A 25,902-nucleotide genomic window follows, 5' to 3' on the forward strand; every position below is an offset into this window, starting at 1 on the left:
GAAGCACATGAAGTGTATAAGAAAATTCATGTTGACATCGGCTACCTTTTTTGGTTTTTTTGATCTTGCTGCAAATTAGACCCAATGCTTTCATACTGAGTAGCGAGGAAATTAGACATATGCAATGACCACATGTGATGATGTTGTTTTAAATGGCTTTCCCAGCGGAACATAGAAACACTTTGGCAGAAGAGGGAGTCAAAGCCAGCAGTCGAGGGAATGATTTAGTTATTTTAAGTGTAAGATCTTCTTGATTATCTGCACACAGTCTCTGCTCTGGTGCAGATGAGATAGAGGTCTTGAAAACAGCTTCATTCAGATAACCCTAATTTATTCCCATAAGAAAGTGGAGAAAATAAAGTTCAGATTCCTAGTCTTTCCTTAGCTATAACAGATCGTATATTTTCTTCAGACCAAGGAATGTGCTTTGCCCAGTTAAACAGTAGGTACATATGATGTTCCATATGGGTAAGTGACTTTAATGATCATTCTGAAAAGCTTAATCAGATGGCAAATATAACATCTGTTTACATATCTCCATTAGAGATAACTAACATTCTTTTCAAAGTCACCCTCAGGGTCTGGGGAGAAAATATCGTGGGATAACTCAGTGCTTCATTACTGGAGGAACTGAGGATTATTCTTCTTGTAGTTAACATCAATAACTACAGAATTGCAAAAGGTCTTGTAAAATATGGAAATTACCATAATCAGAATGATTTAGAATCTGATGAGATCTGGCTCTAGAAGCAGAAATGTGACTGTAATGAAGATGGAAATACTAAGGACCAGATTCTGAACTGCTTTTAACTGTTTAAATGTGGTGTTTATTTGCATATGGGGAGGGAGACAGACCTTTAATTCCGTGTATCTTCTCATTAGCTGTAGCGAGCGCAGTGCGTATGTCCTAAGGTACAGTTCAGTGCTTTGTTCTGATTACAGTGTTACTCGGCCCTTTGTGAGACAGGGTTAGAGTTACAAACCCGAGCAAACAGGTGCCTTTCCTCATTGAATGGGTTTCCTTATTATAAATTGGCTAAGTGGGCTTCCACTTCTCACCAAGCTTGCAGATTTAAAAATAAGATTAAATTAATTGCTTTTCAGGATTGAGACTAAATTGGGTCTGAGGTGTTGCCTTATGAATGTTATGACATGTTTACATTTTACAGGTAAGTCGACAACTTCTATGAGAAAAATTGTAACTGAATATAATTGTCACATTGGCAGTGTTGGCTGCATTGTGGTGAGCACTTTTCTTGCAGGATACTTCCACTGAAATTTCACAATCCCAGACAAAAATCCATGTGCTGTTTACTCACCTGCTTGCTGTGTTTGAGCCCACTGATTTGTGTTGAGCCCTCTAGGACATTTGTGAAGTAAGGTCCCCTTCCAGACCTCTTCTTCTGACCACTGAAATCTGCTGTTAAGGTCCTACTATCAAAATTCTTCCATGCATCCTGATACGCGCTATTCCGCAGTGCTCCAGACTTGCGGGTTTGTTGTTTCACAGTTTTCCAGATGTATGATAGTCAAAGCAAAGAGATTTGAACATTGCGAATGGGATTTATAAGGTAATACTTCGTTTTAAGCTACACTGACACCCAGTTCCTGCCCTCAACAGATGAATACTCTAATCACTCAGCAGAGTCCTGTACTGCCATTTCTTATTTTCATTCTGGATCCACGCCAACAGCAGAGGTTTGCCATGAAGTTATTCAAGTAATTACATGGGAGGCGAAAAGCAGCTTTTCAGAGAAGGAACTGGTGGTCCTGGTGAGCACCAAGTTGACCATGAACCGGCCCTTGCAGCGAAGGAGGCCAACAGCCTCCTGGGCTGCATTCGGGAGAGCATTGCCAGCAGGTGGAGGGAGATGATCCTTCCCCTCTGCTTAGCACTGGTTCCTTCCCGCAACTACTGAGTGATTCTGCGAACTGGGTCTACATGAAAGTGTGTGCACTGTCCTTGGGTTGCTGACGTGAGTAAAACAGAAAAGCATAGCAGCTCAGCTGGAGCTGAGAATGTTTTCCTTGTTTGGTAACTAGGGAGGCCACCACAAAACATATTTTTGACTGCCCTTGAACTATTCACTAGTGTCAGTATATTTTGCTGAACGGATTTTAATTTGCAAAAGATTCTGGAGGTGGCTCAGTTCCTCGCGCAGGGAGAGGTTCAAGAAAACGAGACAGTAGCACACTCTGTACATTGATTGCCAGTCACCTGTCCACATACACGCGTGGAAAGCAGAGATATGTGCCCAATCATTTCTCATACTACAGTAAGGAAGAGTCAGGTCGATCAGTTCAGTTTGGTGGTGAAGTACAAAGTAAATGTAATGGAATTTATTTAATTGATATTATATGTTGCACCTAACGTAGTATAGGAGATCCTTGATGGCATTAAAAAAAAAAAGGTCTATAATGATGAATCAACGTAATGATTGCTGCGGTTTTGTTTTGTTCTTTTGTTTCTGTCAAAACTGAAATGTATCCTGCGGTATTTATTTGTCTCTGTTTTGATGCTTAGCAAAAAGAGGAGCATGAAACAACTTTCAGTCTCCCTTTTAGCAAAGTGATTCGGGCAGAAGTCAGATTCTGGAAGGTGTGTGTTTGAGAGTGGGGTAATCAATGGGAAGTGTGTTCAAGTTTGGTTGAGAAATGACTGTTAAGTCCTGGTTTGAGGATTTATTTTTTTTAATTTTTTTTTTTATTTGGGGATTAGCATTTACAGTCTGAGAGCTCTGGTGTCATTCTTTGTCTGCTCTCTTCCATGCCACGTTTTGTTTTAGAATCATACACAATTAAATCCGTACTGAGTAACCCTTATTATCAATCAGAATGAAGCCAGATCAAACTCGGGCAATAAGTACCTGCTTGCTAGGCAATTGCCATCACTGCTAAATATGGTAAAATCAGCTTAGGCTGAGACAAGCTCAGGCAAGACACCCTGCACTCTCAGGCTTTTCCTATTAATGGTGAGATCATAATTTTTTGGCTGTGCTCTATCCAGTACTCTTTGGGAATAGGCAATCCAGCACAGAGGGTCTCATCGTTGTTGTCTGGGATTGTCTATTTTTGCTGGACAACTTGAGTAGAATCCTGAACTGAGATGCTCCGAAGAGTGCAAAAACTTGGGTTTAGGTCAAGATAAATCTGTTGAGTCACGTCTAGAGAAAGTTCAACACTCTCATAGAATCATAGAATCGTTAGGGTTGCAAAGGACCTTAAAGATCATCTAGTTCCCACCCCCCTGCCATGGGCAGGGACACCTCCCACTAGATCATGTTGCTCAGAGACCCGTCCAGCCTGGCTTTAAAAACTTCCAGGGATGGGGCTTCCACCACCTCTCTGGGCAACCTGTTCCAGTGTCTCACCACCCTCATGGGGAAGAACTTCTTCCTGTCCACTCTGAATCGACCCATCTCTAGTTTTAATCCATTCCCTCCAGTCCTACCATTACCCGTCATCCTAAACAGTCCCTCACCAGCATTTTGTAGGCCCCCTTAAGATACTGGTAGGCCACTATAAGGTCTCCTCGGAGCCTTCTTTCCTCCAGACTGAACAACCCCAACTCTCTGTCTGTCCTCTCTGTTAGACTCCATGGCAACCTTTTCTTAGGTGAGTGTCTCAACACATCAGCTATTGTGGAAAATGAGGTCATACTTCCAGTAGTTTTGTAAATATAGCTTTTATTTTGCTTTCCATTTTTGAACAAGTAATTCAAATACAATCTGAGTCATGGTGTGTGTTTTGTGTTAGTTGAAGCAGAAGGATGCTTATTTCAGTAAAAGCAAAATATTAACTTTTAATATTGATTTAATATGAACCTCTGTTTTAATTGGGTGGGTAGATTGCTTTTGGATGGGAAATACAGATATATTGGTAAAACACAGATCTTTACAAAAGCTTTCTCTCCAGAGGAAAGTGAATCTCAAAAGTCTTAGAAGAAAAAAATAATGAAGAAGATTGAAGGTCATAGAAGACATTAAATAGAGAAGTTATTTTCTTGGCTTTATGTGGATAATTGGGTTTTGAATTTTGCTGCCAAAATTCCAGCTATACATAAATGATTTTATGCCTGTAAAAGTTTTGTAAATTATTTGTCTGTGAGGAGATAAAAATCTCTCAGTATTTTCTAAATCTGCACTGTTACTTTCAACTTGTAACACAAATAAAATTTGTAACACAAAAGTATGCACATATGTCCTCAAATACCACAGGACACATGGTAGCGGGTTCTCCAGGAACTGCATTTGTACATTTCATTACCCGATTCCTTAAATTTGTGAGTTGTGAACATGGAGGCACAAAAAAAAATCCATATTAGTACACCTGCTTGTCAAGGCATTGTGTTGGCCAGCAGCTTGCTGGAGGATGGGAGCTGCCAGGTCCTGTCCCACCACCTCCAACCAGGGAGCAGGGCAGCCAGGGGCAGCTCCAACCCTGGCATCCGTCGGACACTTCCATGGGGATGGGACTGGGATGAGGCCCATGGCTGGGCCCAGCTCGAGCAGGGCCCATGACTGGACAGAGCGCAGCTGTGGCCAAGCTGGCGACCACGTCCTATGGGGAAAGTCCTTGGGGATGGGACTGATGGCCCCATGCTGGGCTGGAATGGGGTCCTGGGCCATGGCTAGGTTGGGGGAGGCCCTGGTGTAGGTGTGCAGGGACAGTCAGGCCTCATAGTGCCCTCAGGGTCTTGACACTACTGTCTTCAGATTGTTGTTTTTAGGTACATTGTCTTGCAAACCACAAAGAATAGAGGATTTAGAAGACAAAAGGCATGCAATTAAACTTTCATCCACCTTTGACTCTGTGAAATCCTTTGTCAACAAACTTCTAAAATCTAATCCCCCGACAATCTACTAACAGCTGTCAAAATTTGTTGGTGAAAACTGTATTATTTCTTTTCTAAAAGAGAACGGACTATTAGTCTTTAATGCACACTGGGGTCCTATTTTGCCATGTTGTATGTCCTCGGATAATTAATATGAGGCTGATTTATTTTGGGTTTTTTTAATAGTTTCTTCAGTTTTCTCACATTCTTTCAGCTTGTTGGCAGTTTCACAGTATGAATTTTCCAGACTGAAAAAATTTGTCTTCACCTGCCAAGATCTACAATCAGTATTTTAAAAAAATATTGGGAGGAAAGAATGAGGTAAATGTGGCTGAGCTGACTCTTGCCAACTAGTTGTCTTTGGAAATATGAAACGATCGTCACGTCTGTCAAACAATTAGCTTAATTTACATGACGGTAACTTTCTAATGTGGTTTATACTCGTTGGGTGTCTCAAGCAAAGACACCACAGAACGACTGACCAGTCAGACATCAAAAGACGTGTTCCGCACTAGGGGACATTTGTTGAGTAAAGGCAGCATTTGCAACACTTGTATAAGCATTAGCGTTTTTATATTCTGGACAACCTGTTCCTGTGCTTGATCACATTCACGGTAATTTTGTTTTTCCTGACATCTAATCACATTTCCTTTGGTGCAGTTTGTGTTAATTGCCTTTTGCTGTGCAGCTCTGAAAAGAGTCCGGCTCTGGCCTGCCTGTAACCATCCATTTAAGCAGAGGGTCGGCTAGATTTGCCCCTTAGCCCCTTTCCTGGCCTGAAAATAACTTTCTCATCCTGTCCATGTACATCAGGTGCTCCAGCCCACTGACCATCTTGATGACTCTCCGCTGGACTCACTTCGGTTTGTTTGTCTCTCTCTTTTACTGAGTAGCCCAAGACAGACACACTATTTCAGATGTGCTTTCTTCATACTCAGTGGAAGTGAAGAATCACTTTCCTTGATGTCCTTTCTACAGTCCTACTAGTGCAGACCAGTATATGGTTTACCTTTATTGCTGGAAGGGCATACTGCTGAACTCCTGTTCAAGTTGTCCATCAGGACCCCCAGCTCCATCTCTGCAAGCGTGCTTTTAGCCAGCCAGTCCCCAACCAGTTCTGTTGCTTGGGATTGTTCCTCTCAAGGTGCCAGACTCTGTATTGCCTTCCTTGAACTTCATGAAATTTCTGCCAGTATATTTCTCCATTCTGTCAAGATTCCTGTGAATGACAGCCATGCCTATCAGTGAATCAACAACTCCCTCCAATTTGTGAACTGCGAACTTTTTTTTTTTATTTGCTCTATAACTTTTCCATGGACTGGCATTAGGAAGAACCAGCCTGTAGTTCCTGAGATCCTCATTCTTCAAGAGGGATGTGATATTTATCTTTTTCAATTATTAGGACTTCTCCTGACACCACAGCTTTTGAAAGATGAGAGAGGTCTCACTACAATGTTGGCAAGCTTCCTAAGCATTTTTGGATGTGTCTCATCCAGTTCCATGGACTTGTGTGCATTCAGTTTACTTAAGTGGTCTTTAGCTTCATATTTCTGTATTCCTCTCCGTTCCTGGTAGCACTTCCACCCCTGGACTCTACTACTCATTGAAGGGATTAGGGAAGCCAGAGAGCAGATCTTGCCTATAAACACTGAGAAAGCAAAGTGACTTCATAACAAAGACTTTTCCATGTCTTTGTCACTATGTCCCTACATTTTCCTTCAGATTGCTTGTGTAGTTACTGTACTTACAAAAACCTTTCTTGTTACCCTTCATGTCCATCTCCAATTTTAACTTCAGCTGGACTCCAATAGCTCTCTTTATAGAGAATTTAAATAACAAAAAAAACCGAACACAGAGCTGGGGAAGTATCTTCACAAATAACACTATCTGCTCAGATTCACTGTTCCAAAATATTTTCTGAGAAGCACTAAATATTAGAGATTTCAAGTAATTATTTTCTTTTCCTTCCCAATGACAAATTCTCATTGAACTCTTCCTCTAAAACTTTCTGTATTGCCTTCGCAAGTCAATGTATACATGGGCTGAAAGAAATCTGGAAGGCTGTTGTTGATATGTGCTCCCTTTTTCCTGTTGTAATTTTTTGCAGTCATTATATCTATTTAAGAACGTATTTAGAAACAGTTATTTTGGCATAAAAGCAATTCACTAATCAGTCATTAGTCATGAGGGAACAAAATTATGTTTGATTGAAATGGCAGATGAACATGTCATCGTGTTTTGCTCTGAACTAGTTAAAAATATACTTTCACATTTGTATGGAGTTTTCTTTGTATAATTTCAGATTAGCTGTTTAATGAAGGCTGATGCTTTGTGCTTGGTGATAAGGAAATTTAGGAAAAGTGTAGTCCAGTATTCCAGAGTTATCTGCCAATAGCACTATTTATTTTTTTGGGACTACCCAGTTAATATATTTTTTTTTTCCCATGTGCTGGAGTATAATTATATATACATTGTAGAAAAACTATAGGCATAGTTATAGTGGACGAGAAGTTGACCATGTGCCAGCAATGTGCCCTTGTGGCCAAAAAGGCCAATGGCATCCTGGGGGGCATCAAGAAGAGCGTGGCCAGCAGGTGGAGGGAGGTCATCCTCCCCCTCTACTCTGCCTTGGTGAGGCCACACCTGGAGTACTGTGTCCAGTTCTGGGCTCCCCGGTTCCAGAGGGACAGGGAACTGCTGGAGAGGGGACAGCAAAGGGCTACCAAGATGCTGAGGGGACTGGAACAGCTCTCTTATGAAGAAAGGCTGAGAGACCTGGGACTGTTTGGCCTGGAGAAGACTGAGAGGGGATCTCATCAATGCTTATAAATATCTAAAGGGCGGGTGTCAAGAGGATGGGGCCAGGCTCTCTTCAGTGGTGCCCAGAGCCAGGACAAGGGGCAACAGGCACAAACTGGAACACAGGAAATTCCTTCTCAACATGAGGAGGAACTTCTTTGCTGTGAGGGTGGCAGAGCCCTGGCACAGGCTGCCCAGAGAGGTGTTGGAGTCTCCGTCTCTGGAGACATTCCAACCCCGCCTGGAGGCATTCCTGTGCCACCTGCTGTGGGTGACCTTGCTGTGGCAGGGGGTGGGACTAGATGATCTCCAGAGGTCCCTTCCAACCTCTACAATTTTGTGATTCTGTGATAGCTTATACCAAGACTTCAAAATTAGTTTTTGTTTTATCTACAGACAATGAGTTCCATAAGTTAACAATGCATTTTAGAGGAACAGTTCTTTTCAGCTATATTTAATTGTTTACCATATTTATTTCCATATCTCTCTTTGGTCTTCCTTTGAAACAAGTAATTTAATCTGTTTATGGAATTCAAGTAACAGATATATATAAATTTACATGGATAAACAGAAATCCTTTGTATAATTGAATGTGTTGGTGCATCATACTTCTAAGAAATGTAGTAGAAAGAAGAAAATCCGTGGGATATTGCTGTAATCTGCATAGGAATGGTATAATATAATGTTGGCGAAAGCCAACTGATCACAAAGTAGGTAATCTGTATGAAAATGGGGTAAGAAATTCTATAGCACAGTATGGTATTAAAGCCATACTGTAAATTGAATGATAAAGAGGTAGTGTTTTTAGGTGCAACAAGTGGTGTAAAATAGTAAAACTGCACAAAGTCTCTCTTGAATTAGTCCTGATCAATCCATGGAACCTAGATGTGATGTAGAGATCATAATGTGTTAAATTTCATATCCTTGTAAAAATGGGGAAACCCCCCCCAGAAATATTGAAGTTCAAAAGATAAAATTCATACAAATCAAGAAGCTAGTTTTGTAGGCATTTTTTTTTAAAATTGCTAAAAGATCAATATATTTTATTATATAAACTTAGTATTGTTTCTAAGCAAGAAACATGTAGCTATCCATAAACTTTGACAATTTAAATATATAACTATTGTAGTGCCTGCTAAAGGTTTTAATGGAAAAAAGAAAATAAAATAGCATTTTTGTAAGCACACCAGAAGCAGACAGCTTCTCAAAGAGTCACTGGAAGCAGTTAATAGAGGAGCAAAATACAAAAGAAAGGGCCACTGAAAAAGAGAAAATTATTTTTAAAATATAATCAGTTGTTTGCTTCACTTTCCACTGTACAGAAATGTTGGAAGTTTGGGGTTTTTTTCTCTACAGGGAAGAAGTCAGAGAAACTGCCTAAAATCAAAGTGCCATAGAAGAGGAATTTGATTAAATTAATAGTTGCATGCTTCTGGGACCATGTGGTTTTAGCCCAGGAAGGAACTAAAAATTAAAATTATCAAAATGCTAAAACAATGGGTATCCTATTGCTTAGGATGCTTTTGGAAGCACAAGAATGGAAGATGAAAAACGCGGCTTTCTTTAAATAGATTTTAAAGATGATTCAAAGAATTATAGATCAGGAAGTCTGCCTTTACACTGCCTAAAATGATTCAAAATATAATACGTTCTCACAAAGGAAGAGTCAACATAGCTATTCTAAAGGGAAGGCTTTGTCAAAAGACTGTTCCAATTCCTTGGAAGAGTAATTCAATGTGTGCAGAAGGAAAAATGCAATTGTATTTTTAAAAACTTTTCACAAAGTTCAGAAAAATGTGTCTGAAGAAAATTACACTAACTGTAGAAGACGAACAGAGATTTGTGATTGCTTAACAGGTGAGAAACCTGGAAAAGCAACAGAATTGGATGAGAGTGCAAAATTAGATGAATTAACCTAGACTATAGTTAACTGTGAAGTTGAAGAAGAAGCTACTGACTCAGCTGACCAGCCCGTAGATGTGAAGTCATTGACTCTTAGTCTTCATAAAAATTAAAATTATAGTTTAAATTTAAATATTTGCATACGTTAAGATCAGTAATACATAGATTGTTTTACTGCCGTGTTTGAAGCATAGGGTAAATGATTTATCTATCTACCCATCTATCTGTAAGCCTATCGATCCAGAACCATAGCTTTTTGAAGTATACGTTATCCTTGAAAGACTCCAAATAGTCACCATTGAGCATATGAGGAACTCTTCAATCTCAGATTGTCTTGTAAATAAAAGTAGTTTGTGATTAATTAGACTGTTTTTTCAATACTTTAGGCCCTTTGGAAAATGAGATGTGGACTCTCACGTTACTTAGGTTCTTCAGTAAATTATTGGGTTTTATATGCTGCAGTCAATTATTTTACTACTTGATAGTTCATTTACCTGAAGACGACATTCAATTGATAGATAAAAATGGCTTATAGACATTAAGGAACAAAACATGGGTGCCAGCAACATAAACGTCATCCTGTGAGTTTGTCATGTAGACCTCCTTGTAGTCAATGGAGAGGTAAATGCAGCATTATCAAATGATTCTTAATATAACATAAGTGAGTGGAACCTTGTTCAGAAAGTGTCCTTTCTCATCGATGCTCTAGATATTTGAGTGACACTGACGCTAGCTTGAGTTTTTCATAACTTCAAAATTTGTTTGAAAAATGTTAAAGTGTCAATTAATAAAGGGAAATTAGACCCAAAAAGATATTCTGGGGTCCTCAAAGAGGAATTAAAAATATGGAATTTCGAAACATTAGGGACAAGATTTCTGAAGGAAACAAAAATAGTTGGTTTAGAGTCTTGGTTTACACGCTGGCTTGATAGATCAACTAAGTTTATTTTGAAGTAATGCACTTTATAGTAATAGTGTTGCATGTATTGGTTTGAGACTCTTTTTTTCCATGCATTTTTCTTTCAGTATCTAGATGTTATGCCGTATTTGTACATATACTCCAGAATATTAAGGGAATTAATACTGTTTGCCAAGAACTGTCTTGGAAGGACTCCCCAAGTATGTGGACTGTTTTTATAAAGTTGTTTATCAATATTCCAGGGGCTGTTCATTTTTGGTTTTGTTTTTTTTTTTCATAGGGTTTTGGTCACCAACCTGTCACTAACAGCTAACTGTTGCATAAAGCTACAAAAGTGTAATCCTCTTTAGACTGGATAAAGTTTAAAGAAAACAGTAAAATGCTTATAGGATGGATCTGACTTATGAGTGACGAGCTAATGAACTGGATAAAGAGACTAGCAAACCATGGCAGCTACAGTCATCCTTTCATTTGAAAGTAATGATTACTGAGAGGGATAAAGAATGATTTAAAGTAAAATTAGACAATAGAAATAAATTGATAAAAACAAGGAGATGGAAGTCAAAAGTAACTCAGGCAAATGTTTCTCAGAGTGAGAGCTATTTGACTGAAGAGCAGCTTTTCTACCTAAATGTTGGAATTTGTTTCAATAAATGGTGCAAAGCAAAAACAAAAACCTTGCAATACACATCATTACCTACTTTTCAGTATATGACTCCTCAACCATTCTTCGATTTGCTTTGACGTCTCCTTTAGGAATGTAGACTGTAGTTCTAGGAAATAAAAAAGGTCGTTGTGGCTTCAGTTTCAGGCTGCTCCTTTCTTCTGGCCTTTATTATTCCAATCCTGTTTACCATCACACTTTAGAAGAGTAAAACGTCAGAGATTTCTACCAAAAGGAGAAACAGGCCAGACTTGTTTGAATTATATAAATGTAATTTTCTACTTGACAAGATACATCATCTCTGTTTCCTTTGCAAGCTAATGTGCTTTCCATGTGATCCTGTTATATAGACCAGATTGTTTACCTAATATAGCAAGAGGTTCCAGGAGAAGTCATGCATTTTGTTACTGAGAGTTTACTTTCCTGGATGTTTTTATAAAAATAAAAAATCGTCCTCAGAAGTCGAAGGAAGAAAAGTGCTCTTCTGCATCTCGATGTTTCCTTTTGCTTTAACCAACATATCCGTAGATGGCTCAGACACATGGCTGGTGCCTCCCCTGCTGTATCCTGGAGATCTTCCTCCAAAGCGTCATTCCGGGAAACATTTTTAATTTTGTCTTCTCTTCCTAAAACCAAGTGGAATCCTAAAGCAGCTATGAATAGCAGGCTGCCTTTTTGTGCACTAATACAGAGAAACTACTTTTTATCTTAGCCATTAGTTCGGTTTCATTCATAGGTACAGCGCCAAGACAACTATTGTGATTATCTGGTTAGACCTACTGTACAAGAGACTTTCGAGTTCCACCCTGTCAGTCCCGCATAGAGCTCAACAACCTCTAGCTGTATCAAAGCAAAGAGCAACTGGTCCAGGCCCTTGAGGTCACTTGGTGCAGGTGTGGTGTGATGTTCTAGGGACTCCAAATAATGCCAATAGACTGTTTTTTCTCTTCGAAGATGACAAATATTAAGACAAAATATCCAAAATATATACAAACCTCTTATGTCTAGAGGGACTTTGTTTATGGGTAAAGTTCTTGTCAATATAGAGCCATGAAGGATTCATCTTGCTTCTGTACCTTTCTTTCTTGATTCATGTACCATCCCTGTCCTGTAAATACACAGCACATGGACATGCTTGTAGTTCCTTTGTGAAAACACACTACAGTATTTCTGTTTGGGAAATCTTAGACATTGTTTTCAACTGAAATGAGATCTCGGGGTGGCCAGGTATGGATTGGTTCAGAATGTTAGAGAAACAACACAGATTTTCATTATTCTTTTAATATTCAGTCAGTTGAGTTCCAGTCAAATGGCTTTGCTTTTGTTGTGAAAGTTACGTTAGGCACTTAAAACAAGTCATTATTTTCCAAACGCTGAAGAAGGAGCTTGGTAACTTGAATTGTCAGTAACGTATGCTATAAACCTTGTCTTTTTCTGCCTGTGCTATGTGATCACATCTCTCTGCTTCCCATTCACCTGCAGTGAAAGCTTACAACTGGCCCATAATAAGACAGTGCCGGAACTCTGCCAAACTCTTTAAAGATGTTGTGTATTATGAGCATAACACAAATAGCTTCATAGGGAAGAAACAATTTCTCATTGTCTACTAATAAATTTGAATTAAGTTCTTTCAAAATAACTTTAATGGGAAGCAATCGGTTGTAAAGAGGGTGCTGTAATGGGCGCTACACCTAAAAAAGATAGTCTGAGTTGGCAGATTGGCATTCTTTAATTGCTGCATGGATTGCCAGCGCTGGAATAAAAATATACTCCTGCAAAAATTCTAGTTTGCTTATATAGTTCTGTTTCTTTATGCGATGCGTGCAGTGCATATATCTTTATGCAATGTGACCCTGTAATAAAACTCCTGATTAATTTATTCCATGGATATCTCCTGCATATTTAAGGTAAACTTTTACTGCTTGCTCTCCATTCAGGTTACTACCTGAATGGAGACCCAATGTAGCTGAATTTGTCTTTCAAAATCAAGAATCACCTACAGTAAATAACATGCTGTTTTATCCCTAATTTAACAGAGGCAAGTATGGATAGTTTAAGGTACTGAATATCTTCATGCAACTGAACTTGGAGATATGAATTTTAAGTAACTGTTAGCCATGAACATTTCTTCATATCCTCTTTTCTTACACGCAAAACAGTGCTGGAGTATTAGGCTGATACTGAGGTTCTGAAATGCAATTCCTAAAAAACGAGAAAGGCAGAATCTGGTCTTAAAAAAGCTCTTAAATTTGCCAAAGTGCAAGTATTAGACTCCGTAAACTAAAGGGTTATTGAAGGGGTTAAAGTTCTTGGACTCAGCCGTGCTTGTCACAAATACCTGGCCAAAGGTACTCAAGCAAATGATAGCGAGTGGAAGCTCAAGGTTATAGTTAAGTATTTTGGGAAAGACTTGAAGCTTGTCCTCAACAGCACGTGGAAAAGCGGCATCAGTAAGTATTTCCCACATACTGAAAATGACATTTGCAACAACACTTGCTGCCCTTTCTACCCTCTGCAATTAATCTGTCTTTTTTAAACAGATCTTTTTGCAGTTCCAGCTAAGTTATTTTGCCTAATGGCTTTATATGAATCTAGCTTAAGGTGAACTAAAGCACTGAAGTGCACAGAATTCTCCAGAGGGAAGAACTCCACCAACTATTACACATCCCTACCTGAAAATAGCAGGTCCTGCAAGGGATGTCTCTGTATTGGCATGGAAATGCTCTTGTATTTCAGTCTTTCTGCTGCAATTTTATGATTTTTTGATTCACTTGGATGTGAAATTGGTAAACCTGCTGCTCTGTTCTCCACCAGCTTTGACATGATTGACTTTGACTTAATATTCCCAGCTGAGGGTTGTTTTCTTCTGTTGGTATAGTTCCCTTCCAAACCCTTGTCATTTTTCTTTTTCATTTCTAAATTCTTGTCCTTACGTTAACCCTAGGACATGCAGCTAACACTGAGAAGGGATATGTATGCATTTGTAACTCCTTAAGCTTTTCTACCCTCTCATAAAAATCAAAAGAACATGCCCTTGATCATGCAGGCAGAGACGTTGTGCAGGGAGCTGTGTCTCAGTGCAGCGCCGATATTTTTGTGTAACACTTCAAAGCTCGAGATTCATTGTTTCGTTTAAAGGATATGGGGATTGTACAACATTTTTAACTAAACAAAATATTACTCTTAAATTGACAGATTTCCAAAGAAATTTTCCTAAGGGTGAAATTTTTAAATAACCACCTTTTATTATATTTTTCGTCTTTTACTGTTTCATTTTTGGTGCCGTAGTCCTGTGTGCCTCTCTTGTCTTGCACCCCTGGAGGAAGGGAGGAGCAGGCAGGTCTGAAATAGAAGCTGAGCTGTTGTATTTCAGATGTGCCCCACTGTGTTCTTATTTCGTGAAACAAAGCGATTTTTTTTTCATTTTAGATATAGGATAGTCAAGGAAATCTAGCGACTTGCTCAAGATTTCCTAGGTACCCTGTGATAGCAACGCGTTGAGCCAGATCACTTGGCTCCTAGCCTGATCTTGAACAACCATTCCTTGTAGGCTATGTCACCACTAAGACTATTATTTCTATGCAAACATAATTGCTTTTCACCAAACAAAAAAAAAAAGTTGCAAAGAAAATGCATTTGACTTATTTCAGTAGCCTTGCTGCCATAATAATAATTGTTCTCATTGCGGTTTTTTTTTTCCCTAGAAAAATATTTGTAGAGATTTTAGGACCACTAAATAAGCCGATCTACTCCATGTTTATTACTCTTCTTCCATTCTGTCTTTTTTACGGTTGCATAACATTGCATTCTTAGTTGGAGGGGAAAATCTGTTACTACATCTAAATCATCTTCGCCCATGCTTCTAGCTTCCCTTTCAGAACTCTATTAATAATTTTCGTTTCCCATATGCACTTTTTGTTTCCCATATGCACATTTTTGCCCGAAGCAAACTCTTCTTAGTGTTTATTTTTGGTGTATGTCCAACATTACTGTAATCCAGTTACAGCTATTTGTGCTGGTAGAATATCAGCTAAATCTATTTGCTCCATTTTGTCATGCCTGCTTAATATTTTAAAAAGAAAATTAGTGAGATTTTTCCACAACAGCATCGGGTCAAACGCAGTTCACACAGTGTACTGTACAACATTCGGGTTTGCTTTGTGCACCGGTTATTATCAAATTAGGGTGATAGTCGGGCATGTGGATTTGAGCCATGTGTTAATCCAAGTTCATCCAGAAGTGCGTGCCGTCCTGTCTAATACAATGGTTCAATTACAGCTGATGAAATCACATTATCTTTTGAATCCATTTTACCATGTTGTCTAGCAGTTTGTTGCACATACACATCCCATATTCAAGGGGCTTTGTCTCACATAGGCCGTGTCAAACCCTAAATTAAAATGTGGACAGTTAAATCATTTATTAATATAAATATTAATGAACAGGTTTTTTTAAGTATGAAGTAGCCTAGTAGTGTCAGGTAGGTTCAGGACAAGTTCAGGGGTGTCAAATTCTTCTGAATTTTTTTTTTTTCCACATTCTCATAAGAGGCCATTCCAAATATAGTGTTTTAACAGCGTATGAATAAACGTTATGGTCAAAAGGATGCCTTTGCAGTTCTGCATTGTTCTGGTTGGGGTGTAAAAAGGGGTGCTAAAAGGTCAGGACTCTTGCTGCTCGTACAGGAGTACGAGGGTTTGTGATAAACATTTTAGTGTCCTGGTGCAGGTGGCTTTACCCAGTGTTGTCAGTGTAGAGGTGTGTCTGGTGACTGAATGCGTACATTCTTTCCACTCCCCAACCATGTTGTTTGCCCTGATTTATTTTTTTTTTTTAATATCTTTTTTTTTTTTGAGTGGCCTTTTTAAAATTTGTGTGTGACTTTTTTTTTTGACTTCTGCAATTATCCAGATTTCTGCTAATAGCTTTGAAAGAAGTATTTTGAGTGTTTCTTTTAGATTCTGACTGGCATGTGAGAAAGCTGCAATAGCATCGGAATATTCTGAAGTGAACTGGGTAGCTTGCTGCGTGAGAAAAAAGCTGATGGTCTCAAGCTGATGGACACTGCTAATACAGGTCTATGATGGTGAAGATGAAATCTGAATTTGGCTTTGTTATTTTTTTGTCTTTAAATATACATATATTTGGCATATAAATAAATATATTATTGAATTATATATATTTCTTACATAGAGGTAGTCCTGCTGGAAACGATGCAGTAATGATTTGGATTATTCTCTGGTAGACGAGTTTTTAGGTGGTCAGGGTTGAGTTACCCTTGAGCACTAGAGGAAAGCAGCTTTCTGGAGAGCTTCTACACCTTCACCCCTCATGCTCAAGTAAAATTTCAAGAACATGGATTCAATCTCACGTATCTTCACATTTACTTTACGTGTAGCAAGGATTACCCTGTAGACTCCCTTAGCTCGGAGTTTTAAGTGCTGGCTTTCATATCTGCACCTGCAATTCAGAAGTGCATTAATATTTGTTTTTTAAACATGAAGTGACCTTAACCGTATGCAAAGCTACGAGAATTCGTGCCGTTGGGCACTTGTTATGTGAGAGGTCACAGCCAGGTATATCATTTTGGCTTTTCAGCCAAGTTCTGAATAAACATCGCATTATAACACGATTGTAGTATAATTTGGGACTTGCACCTTGAACTTACAGTTAAAACTGGTGTTAGTTCCACACGCGACAATGTGAATTACAATGTTGTAAAAATATTTTCTCCGCTGTTAGAGCACTGCCATAATTTTTCATTAAGAATTACTGCCAGGTTGTATTGTTATCTATTTTAGCAATGCTTAAGCTTTGAAGAATTTTAGTTCAGCAATTTAGGAGGCATTAAACAATTGAACCGTCTTATTGCACCAAAGCCTTTGTAAAAAATCATTTATCTCATTTGAAGGTACATTTGGAGATAGTCATAGTTGTCTCCCTGAATTTTTTAAAAGCAAATTTGCTTTAGTCTTTAGAATGGTAAAACTGTGCATATCACTTATGAATCCCGTTTTAATTTTTGTGTAGTTAAATCCTAGTTGAACACCAGCAGACATAAAAGGATTCTGTCACACGCCCTGTAAATTCTTTTTAGAAATAAATGCGTTGTTTTCTATGATTAAAAGTACCTGAGACAGGCTTAGGTTTAAATAAAATCTCCAAAAATTTTAGCTTTATAGGAGTCCAAAATCCACTGTCCCTTAAGGGGCTAAAGACTTAGTCACCTGAGGCTGGAGTACGTCCCTGAACCTCTCCACGTGCTGGAAACAGCCAGCCCAGATTTTGTACACTTTACACCCCTGTCACTTCTATGAGAAGAAAGAAAAGAAAACACTTGCAAATAAAGATTGCAGGGAAATTTAAGGAAAAGAGATTGTATTGTGTAGGAAAAAAACAGGAGAGGTTTTACAGAAAACTCTGTACAGAAGATTACAGACAAGAATCAAGGAATTTGTAAAGAGGAGAAAAAGTGAGAAGAAAATGATAAATCAGTCATAATCTTGAAAACCTTATGCACAAATAAATATATTCGCATTTCTCTATATAAGCTGCTGAAGATTCCTTAATTTGTTGCACAGATCTTTTCTAAGTGGCTTTATTTTTAAAATCAGCTTCTTGCTCTCTTTCCCTTATGTTTATGATGTCCATTAGTACATACCAGGGTTTACGCTGCAGTTTAGCATTTAGGGCAGATAACATTCTCCCTGAACTTGTCATTTGCATCTTCTGATGCAATTCTGTTGACAAGGTCTTTTCAGGCATGCAGGGGGGAAAAAAAAAACCCCAAACCACTCCCGCGTCTGTTTTGATTGTTGGCAAAGGTGTGTCTTTTCCAGGAGCGTGTCTAGATGCTATTTCCACAAGAAAGCACTTTGCCTGTAAAGCGTGTACATACAAATCTGCTTCAGCGGGGTGCCTGCGAGTTGTGTCAGGGTCAGCTAGAAAAAGACTAAATCTTCCTGAAAATCGCAAGAGTGGGTTTTGGTTTGTTGTGTTGTGTTTGTTTTTGTTTTTTTTTCCTGGTTTTTTGTTTTGCCTTTTTTTTTATTTTTCCCCCTCCCTCTTCTCCCGTGGTCTGTCATCCAGAAAGGGATGCAGGCGCGTTTCCCAGCCACGCAGAGCATTGATTGCTTCTGCCTGCAGCGGGGATGCTGTCAAGTCGCTGCGCGAGTGGAGTCCGGTATTGACACAGAGCTGCCGGCCAGCAGCTCCTGCTGCGCCCCGCTCCCGCCATGCCCTGCCGCTAGCTGCTGCCAAGGGGGCTGGAGAGGCCCCGCCAAAGGACCCCACGGCTGGGAGGAGAAGCCCTTGCGTGCAATCTGGCCAAAGGGAGCCCTGGGTGCGCCATGCACGCACACCTTCCCAAGCAGCACAGCTGCGGCAGGGGGTCCGAGGGGTCGGATGCCGGCAGGAGCCTGCCTCCCGTAGCCAGGGATGCCCACTGCGCCTGTCGTTGGCACCAGCATCCTCCGGGGCTCCGGTATAGCTCCCAGGCGCTTCCCTCTTGGGGACCTGGGGATGCCAACCAGAGCAGGAGCAAGTTTGTCCCTCTGTGGGACACAGTGCGGAAGAGCCCCCATAAATCCCCAGCCAAGCCACAGGGCAGCCCGGGGGAGTGGTGGTCAGAGTGCGCCTGTGCCCACGGCTGGTCCCCCCCGGTGCAGGTGAGCCAATTCTTCACTCTCCAAGCGACTTGGAGGATGCTCCAGGGAAAGAAAGTGAGGTTTGGCGGTGTCGGCAACTTTTTGTGCTGTGTCTTGGTTTGTGTTTAGCGGTGCCTTCTGGAAAAATTCTGTGCAAGGGCGAGCTGTGGGTTGGTGATGTCTGTTGTTTGAAAATTGATTCTCTGTGGCCTGCGGAAATTGTGGGGTCCTCTTGGAAGCATTTTCTTGTTAAAATGTTTTGGTTTCTACCTCCAGGTTCTATAAACTTTGTATTGCATTGTCTTCTGCAAAGAAAGGATGTGTTTATCCCCCTTCCCCCCCCCATAATGGATTTTTCCTGCTTCTGTAAACAGTTTGTTTTCAAATATTGCATGAAGTTAATAAGGATATTTTAAATACAGAACATAATGGGGGGTGTCTTTGATTTATTAATAAGAGAAAGTATGACCTGTTTTTCCTCTTTTGAACTTCAAATGTAATAGAAATCTTTAATAAATGTGAAATAGCTCTTCAGCTTTCACAAACCTATAGGTTTTTATTTAATGGCAAGGCAGTGTATTTTCAAATATGAACCACCCAGGGTCTCGGATGGGCACAGATACCCGTGCTGAAAATAATTACACAGGAGATAACCCAGCACTGTGAAACAGAAATCACAGTGACACTCATATGATGCTTACCATTAAAAAGCATTAACGCTTTCTCCACTGATGCATGTTTTCATTTCTGCCTTAGAAGACTTTAAGCTCATTCAAAAGCTTTGTATTTTGTCAACATCAAATCACTTTCTCATAATTTCACGCTAAAAAAAAAAAAAAGCAGAATTTGATGTTGAAATAGGATTTTGAGATATATGTTTACTTACTGAAATAGTGTACACCAGTGTTTAACTTGCCTTAGCCCACATTGAACATGTGCACCCTCTCTAGAGATTAAATCAATTCTTTGATGGAAATGGTTTTAATATATTTTCACTGAACAGAAAAGCAATAAGGCAAAGGTTTGTCAGAGAGTGTAGCTGTACTTTATCTTGTCTTATGGTCTAAAAAAGTGATGCTCTGTTGACTGAAAGTGATTGCTGTATAGAAAAAAAGCTTCCTTTTTTTGCCTCAAATCTATTGCCAAGTGGAAAAAGGAAGCTTTCTGATATGTTTTGGAGTGACCAAAATGTTGCATGTGACTACAGTGTGTTATACATTTTCTGTCATAATCAAAGCACATACAACTATTTATGCCAGAGTAAAGCCAATGTTAAAATAATATGTAAAACATAGAACTCGACTTTGTTCTAATTATAATTGTAAAAAACTCTGAACATTTTCTTAGGCTATGAAGATTTTTGTTTTGGAAAAAGCTTGAAGGAAAAAAGAAAAGGAAAAGGAAAGAGTTCCTTGGTTTTCAAAGGTATAGAATTTATAAAGAGAAAATGAAGGAGCAGTTAAAAAAATTTAAAAAAAAATTAAAAAATTAAAGGCCATTTCTAAGACTACATCAGTATCTAAGTTATAGATGCATTATAAAGTTATTTCAGTATTTTAAATGCCCTTGTAATCACATCCACTTGTATTTGGATAATGTGAAGTTGTTCAGGTGTGTGTACTTCCTCATGTTTAATTTTGAAGTCTGTGGTGTAAACTTTCTTTACGGTATGTTCTCAATGCCAACCACCTTACTCTGTTTAGGAAAGTCCCTTTCTTGCCTTCTGCCTATAATTAATCAACCTACCGTCAATCAAACTGATGGTTTGTACCTAGAGATGGACTTAGCTAGTTACGTTGGCAAATACTTGGTCATTTTTATGTTATAGAGTTGTGAGATAGTTCGTTTCTAATAAAAATCTCACTTTTTTTCTCTGTGCAAAGTAAGCATTGTGCAAGCTATGGGAAAAAAGGAAAGAGTGTGTGATATATGTGTGTGTGTGTGTGTTTATATATAGTCGTATGTACATACACTTAGACAATCATTTTATCAAATATATTCAATAGATGCGATATGGGGAAATATGATGGAACTGCCTTTAGTAATTGCCCTTACTTTGGGGCTGCAGGTTGAAGTCAGTGATGTTTTTTGAGGACTATGTTGGTTGGGAAAACTGTCTTTCTTGCCAAAATAAGGAGCAGTAGTGAAACAGTTATATTCGCTAGCCTAAAAAAACACAGTAAATTTATTTGAAATTTCCACCTTATGTGTAAATGAAATAATAAGTAAGCTAGTGACAGCCTCAAAGGTGGAGGGGTATTTTTTTTTTTTTAATTCTGAGCAGCTTTTTCTTCTACTTGACATTTGTGGGTGAGGCTACCTTCTTCAAGCACAAGAAAGACAAAACACCTTGGAAAAACTGTTTCTTGATTAGTACTATACTATAGTACCAAATTTAATTCACAGGTCCTTAATTCCTAGAGTGTGTACTAGAGAGCTGTTACTAATGTACACTTTGTCATCTTGATCCTGATAAAAACGTTGATATTTATTGCTGAGGACATGGCTCCGTTTTCTTGACCAGTTCCTTCTTCTTTAGTACGTCAGAGCAAAGAATGGCACTCTGGTATTAGCAATTTTTTAACTGTCTTAGAAATTCTGCGTTGCTAGCTTGCATGTTTGCGTTTGCTAACAGTTTTATGTTCAGTTATGGGTAGAAAAATGCTCTCTATATAGCCACGCAGGACTTCATTTGGAATTAAAAAAAAAATAAAAAAATCTTAATTTTGAAAGTGAGTTGAAATCAAGTGTAGATGGAAATTTGATTCCAAGACCTAATTTGTTTTTTACTTCCAGTCCTTTTTTTGACTAACTTATTTACAGTCTGTTTCCTTAACTAAAAGGAAAAAAAAAAAAAAAGAAAAAAAAAGATAAAGAAGAAAAGTAATTTAATAGGCAAGTTTTATATGGCCCCATTGCCTGGAAATATTTCTTGTTTCTTTGCAGTGCACCATCTATCTCTATCAGTGTTAGTATCATGGAGTCTCATAACTTGTGTGGTTCACTCAGTGATTTCCTATCTAAGGTCAGTGTTATGCTCACTGGGGGAGATCTGAGTGAAATTTGGGGGGTGGGGGGCAGTGCAGAGACAAGGAGGTGACCTGACGTTTTCCACGGGTCATTCTAATTTTGGGTGTAGTTTGTAACATTGGATCTGCTTTCCTTGTTGGCACATATACGCCGCTGGAACATATCATCTACTGATTAATCAGATTAGAAATGTATGATAACACGGGTAGCCGCAGGTGTGCAATGACCGGCTGTTCTTTGTGCAGAACGGAGGGAGGGAGGGATAGGAGTCTGTATTACCCTGATTACAGGCTGAAGAGGAAACAGCAGAGATTGAGCTGCGGTTTTAAGAAGCCCAAGGTATAAATTTTACTTCATGCAGTCCACATTAAAGAGGGCCTCCTCTAATCACCTTTCCGATATGTGTAACTGCATGTTTTCAGATCCTAGAGCTCAATATTGTTCTGTTAAAGGGGAAGGAAGAGACAGAAGTGGATTCCCATCTTTGGCTGTTTCCCAGTTCAGAAGACACTAGTGGACTCCGCTTTAATTCAGCTAACTCTATTTGCTATTAAGTTTTTGGCCCTTCCATTTTGAAATGTTCTCAAGGAAAAATATCTCGTATCAGGTGGTATCCTGGATGTGTTAAGGGCAGAAATGCATACATGTGTTTTATTTTGAAAACTTACATAGAAGTGTAAATTTACGCATATTTTTAAATAGTTTACTGTCAATGTCAGCTTTGATGACTTTTTGGGTTGGTTGGTATTTTTCCAGATATATCAGAACAAAGGGGTTTTTTGTCTTTTAAAAGACATACCGTCACTGAGCTGTTTTGTTACCTGGTAGAGAGGCTTGTGAGCTAAACCCTAGTTTATAGGTGTGGCTTGACTTAAAAAAGGCAGTGAGTAGCCAAATTCTGAAGTATCAGCTGAGAACGGTCTTCTGTCTTTGAAGGCCTTTGGCGCCAGTGCTGAAATTTCAGTATATCATTTGAGAGCTCTTTGCATGGTGACGTGAGGTGAGAGCTGGCTTCGAGGCATTCTTCTACAGTACTAGAGCAGAAGGTCTATTCCAAGAGGCACTGGCTCTCCTGACAGTATAAAGAAATGATTTGTCATGGGTTGTGTTTTTGAAAGCTTAGATTACTCCTTTCAGGTTCACAGATTCCCACATGCAACTGGCCATTCTTCTGTCAAGTCTCTCCTGGCAATGGAGGTACGTAGAGCTATTTTAGTTAGCTAAGGGAGATCTTTTCACTCTAATTTAGTATGTTCAAGTGACAGTAAAATAACAGCTAAAGGAGAGCCAAATAATGCTCTTTGTTTGACTTTTAAACTTCTTTTTTCCATAATCTTGAAGGCTATTGAGAGCTAGATGCCATAGGATGAGAGTTAAAGATTCGATTTAACTCTGACACTGCTAAGAAAGATAAAACAGAGAGGAGTAGCCAGGCAATTTGTAACGGAGAAAGAAGTTCATCCCATTCTCAGCCTGGTACGCTCTTATCAGTGGATTTAGGCGACAACTCCTAAGTTTTAGGGAGATGTGTCTTAATTCAGTATCTTGCCTTCAATGGATCATTTTGCTGCATTTACAGAAACAAACTCATTTGTACGTCTTTAAGTGACAGCTGCACAGATTGCTGACAATGTTTCGAAGCGGAAATACAAAAGCTGTTGGTGTGTTCTTTTGCAAGATGAGTAATACTGGTCTAACAATTCCTGTATCCAGTCGCGCTGACGGACAGGGAGCTTTGAGAGGTCCACAGCATTCTGAGTGGCATTCATATCTGACACTCTCCCAGGACAGCTGCTTTAGAAAACATTATGCTTTTACATTCATGTTTAACCTATTTCTTCTACCAAAGCCAGGAAAGCATGTTAATACTGAATTCATACCATTTACATTACGTTAGGCATAAAAAGGAGGTCAAAGATTAGCCTTTGAGTCCCCTGTGTTGAGGTCAGCAATCTCATTAGCGATGTAAGAAAGGTTCCTGGTCAGAAGTAACAGGAAATATTGCATGATATTTGTTTGGAAATACGGCTTCCTTAGTGTAATAGCTGTTTGTGTGATTCCGATTTGAAAGACGGACGTGGTATGTCATGAAAAGGACAGAAACTAAACATGCTGAGACACACTTGGACTTTCTGCATAACATTCAGGTTTAATAAAAAAGGAAAAAGAAAAAGAAAACCCCAGCACTAGGCATGAGGCTTTGTGCTCTGCAGACTTGGGAACTTGGGGATGTGACATTCATTCCAGATTTTCCACCGAATCTCAAGGGGTCATTCAGCCACCTCTGCCTGGATTGATAATGTAGCATTGCTTACAAAGGCCATTATGAGTAAAAGAAAAGTGGAAGTTCTTTTTTGTTGTTCTTGTATAATATTCTGTCTCTTTCTCTTAATGTATCAGGTCTTTCATCAGTGTTAATATTTTTAATGATACATAATTTTTAGTGGTAGAAAAGACATTTGAGAAAGAGGCATGATTACAACAATCATGAAAGTATTTGTGTGCAAGATGTTCTATATAGTTTCATTTAAATACTGAAAAGGATAACTATATGCTATGTACTGTACTAACCAATGCTTGTAATGATTTATGGTTTATCTACACACATTTTAGCTCCTGCTGATTGTTCAGTCATAAATATGTTAATGCTTAATTTGCATGATTTGTTGCACCATATTTAGATTTGCATTTAATTAATCCCATGTTTCAAAGTTTCTCCTCCTAGATGCCTCAAGAAGCCAAGAACATTTTCTCCCCTTGACATATAATTTGGCTTCTGGGATTTTCAGGGGCGATGAAAGGGGGCATGGGAAGGGAATTGTAGAATTTGGAAGGGGGTTGTTTGTAGCATTGGTAATTGGCCAAAACTGCACAAGTGCTCTGATAGTCCTCCTGCTATTGATAAATTTCTCTACTACTTGGCACGTGTATTCACCCATGGATAAACTGTTCATCATATTTGAGAACAGAAGGGCGTTTCCCTAGGACCAGACTGGTAGAGCCCAAAAGGATTCAGAAACTTTTTTTTTTCACTTTTGCTATAGTCTGCCATGTAATCCACTCCTCGGAACATCCAGGAACTCAGAACACAGGAAAGTCTTTGGTCTGTCCTGTATTACTCTGATGGCTCATGACACAATAAGATTTTGGCAGGCTGAGAGAGTTGGGGTTGTTCAGCCTGGAGAAGAGAAGACTCTGGGGAGACCTTATAGCCCCTTCCAGTACCTGAAGGAGGCCTGCAAGAAAGTTGGAGAGGGACTTTTTAGAAGGGCATGTAGTGATAGGACAAGGAGTAATGGCTTCAAACTGGAAGAGGGTAGATTTAGATTGGATATCAGGAAGAAATTTTTTACTCTGAAGGTGGTGAGCCCCTGGGCCAGGTTGCCCAGAGAAGCTGTGGCTGCCCCATCCCTGGAGGGGTTCAAGGCCAGGCTGGACGGGGCTTGGAGCAGCCTGGGCTGGTGGGAGGTGTCCCTGCCCAGGGCAGGGGGGGTTGGAACTGGATGATCTTTAAGGTCCCTTCCAACCCGAACCATTCTATGATTTTAGTCTTCCCTTCTCTTACATTGGCTCATGAGTTTATAGGTTGCTGGAACTGGTTTGTGGCCTGTCAGCAGGACTGACAGACTGCATGCTCTCTGGACAGAAGGAAAAAAAAAAAAAAAAGATTTCCTTATGGCTTGCTTAAGATGATAGGAATAAGACTTGATAACCCTGGTTGTGCTTTCTGTCTGATGTTACACTACATGTAAATTAGGTGTTCAAAGATGCAAAACCTTTGCAGCAACTCAACAAGATGGTTTTGGTCTACTCAAAACAAAACAAGTGAAGGATGATGCGTGACAGTTTATAGCTGGATGCTGAACAATGGCAAAGATTGAGACAGAATTTACCTCAGATATTTTGGCATGACTTGAAGACACAACCTGAAAATTTATTTCTGTTTTGGAAATGGCTGTCTCTACTGTTCTGAGGTATTTGAATCAAGTGTGAAAATGTCAGAGTTCCCCACAAAAAAAACCCAAAAAAACAAAAAAACAAACTAAAGGGAGTTTCTGGTTGCAGTATTGACAGGATTTACAGAGTTTGCCAATTTAGCTCTCTGTCT

At 39.3% G+C, this 25,902-nt stretch overlaps 1 protein-coding gene across 46 annotated transcripts in view; it reads left to right on the forward strand.

Moving 5' to 3' along the window:
- The window catches only part of DLG2 (discs large MAGUK scaffold protein 2), a 1,061,709-nt gene that overhangs the window by 578,152 nt on the left and 457,655 nt on the right, over positions 1 to 25,902 (forward strand). For 4 of the 46 annotated variants that reach the window (XM_074572463.1, XM_074572465.1, XM_074572466.1 and 1 more), the window contains exon 1: positions 17,814 to 18,785. The exons of the other annotated variants lie outside the window; for them this stretch is intronic. In XM_074572463.1, coding sequence (XP_074428564.1) covers positions 18,468 to 18,785 — 318 coding nt within the window. In that variant the 5' untranslated portion in view covers positions 17,814 to 18,467. Of the gene's footprint in view, positions 1 to 17,813; positions 18,786 to 25,902 lie in introns of those variants that run through there. 46 annotated transcript variants of the gene reach the window in all.

The sequence above is a fragment of the Larus michahellis genome, chromosome 1 (assembly GCF_964199755.1).
Source record: "Larus michahellis chromosome 1, bLarMic1.1, whole genome shotgun sequence".
Taxonomy (NCBI): Eukaryota; Metazoa; Chordata; class Aves; order Charadriiformes; family Laridae; genus Larus; species Larus michahellis.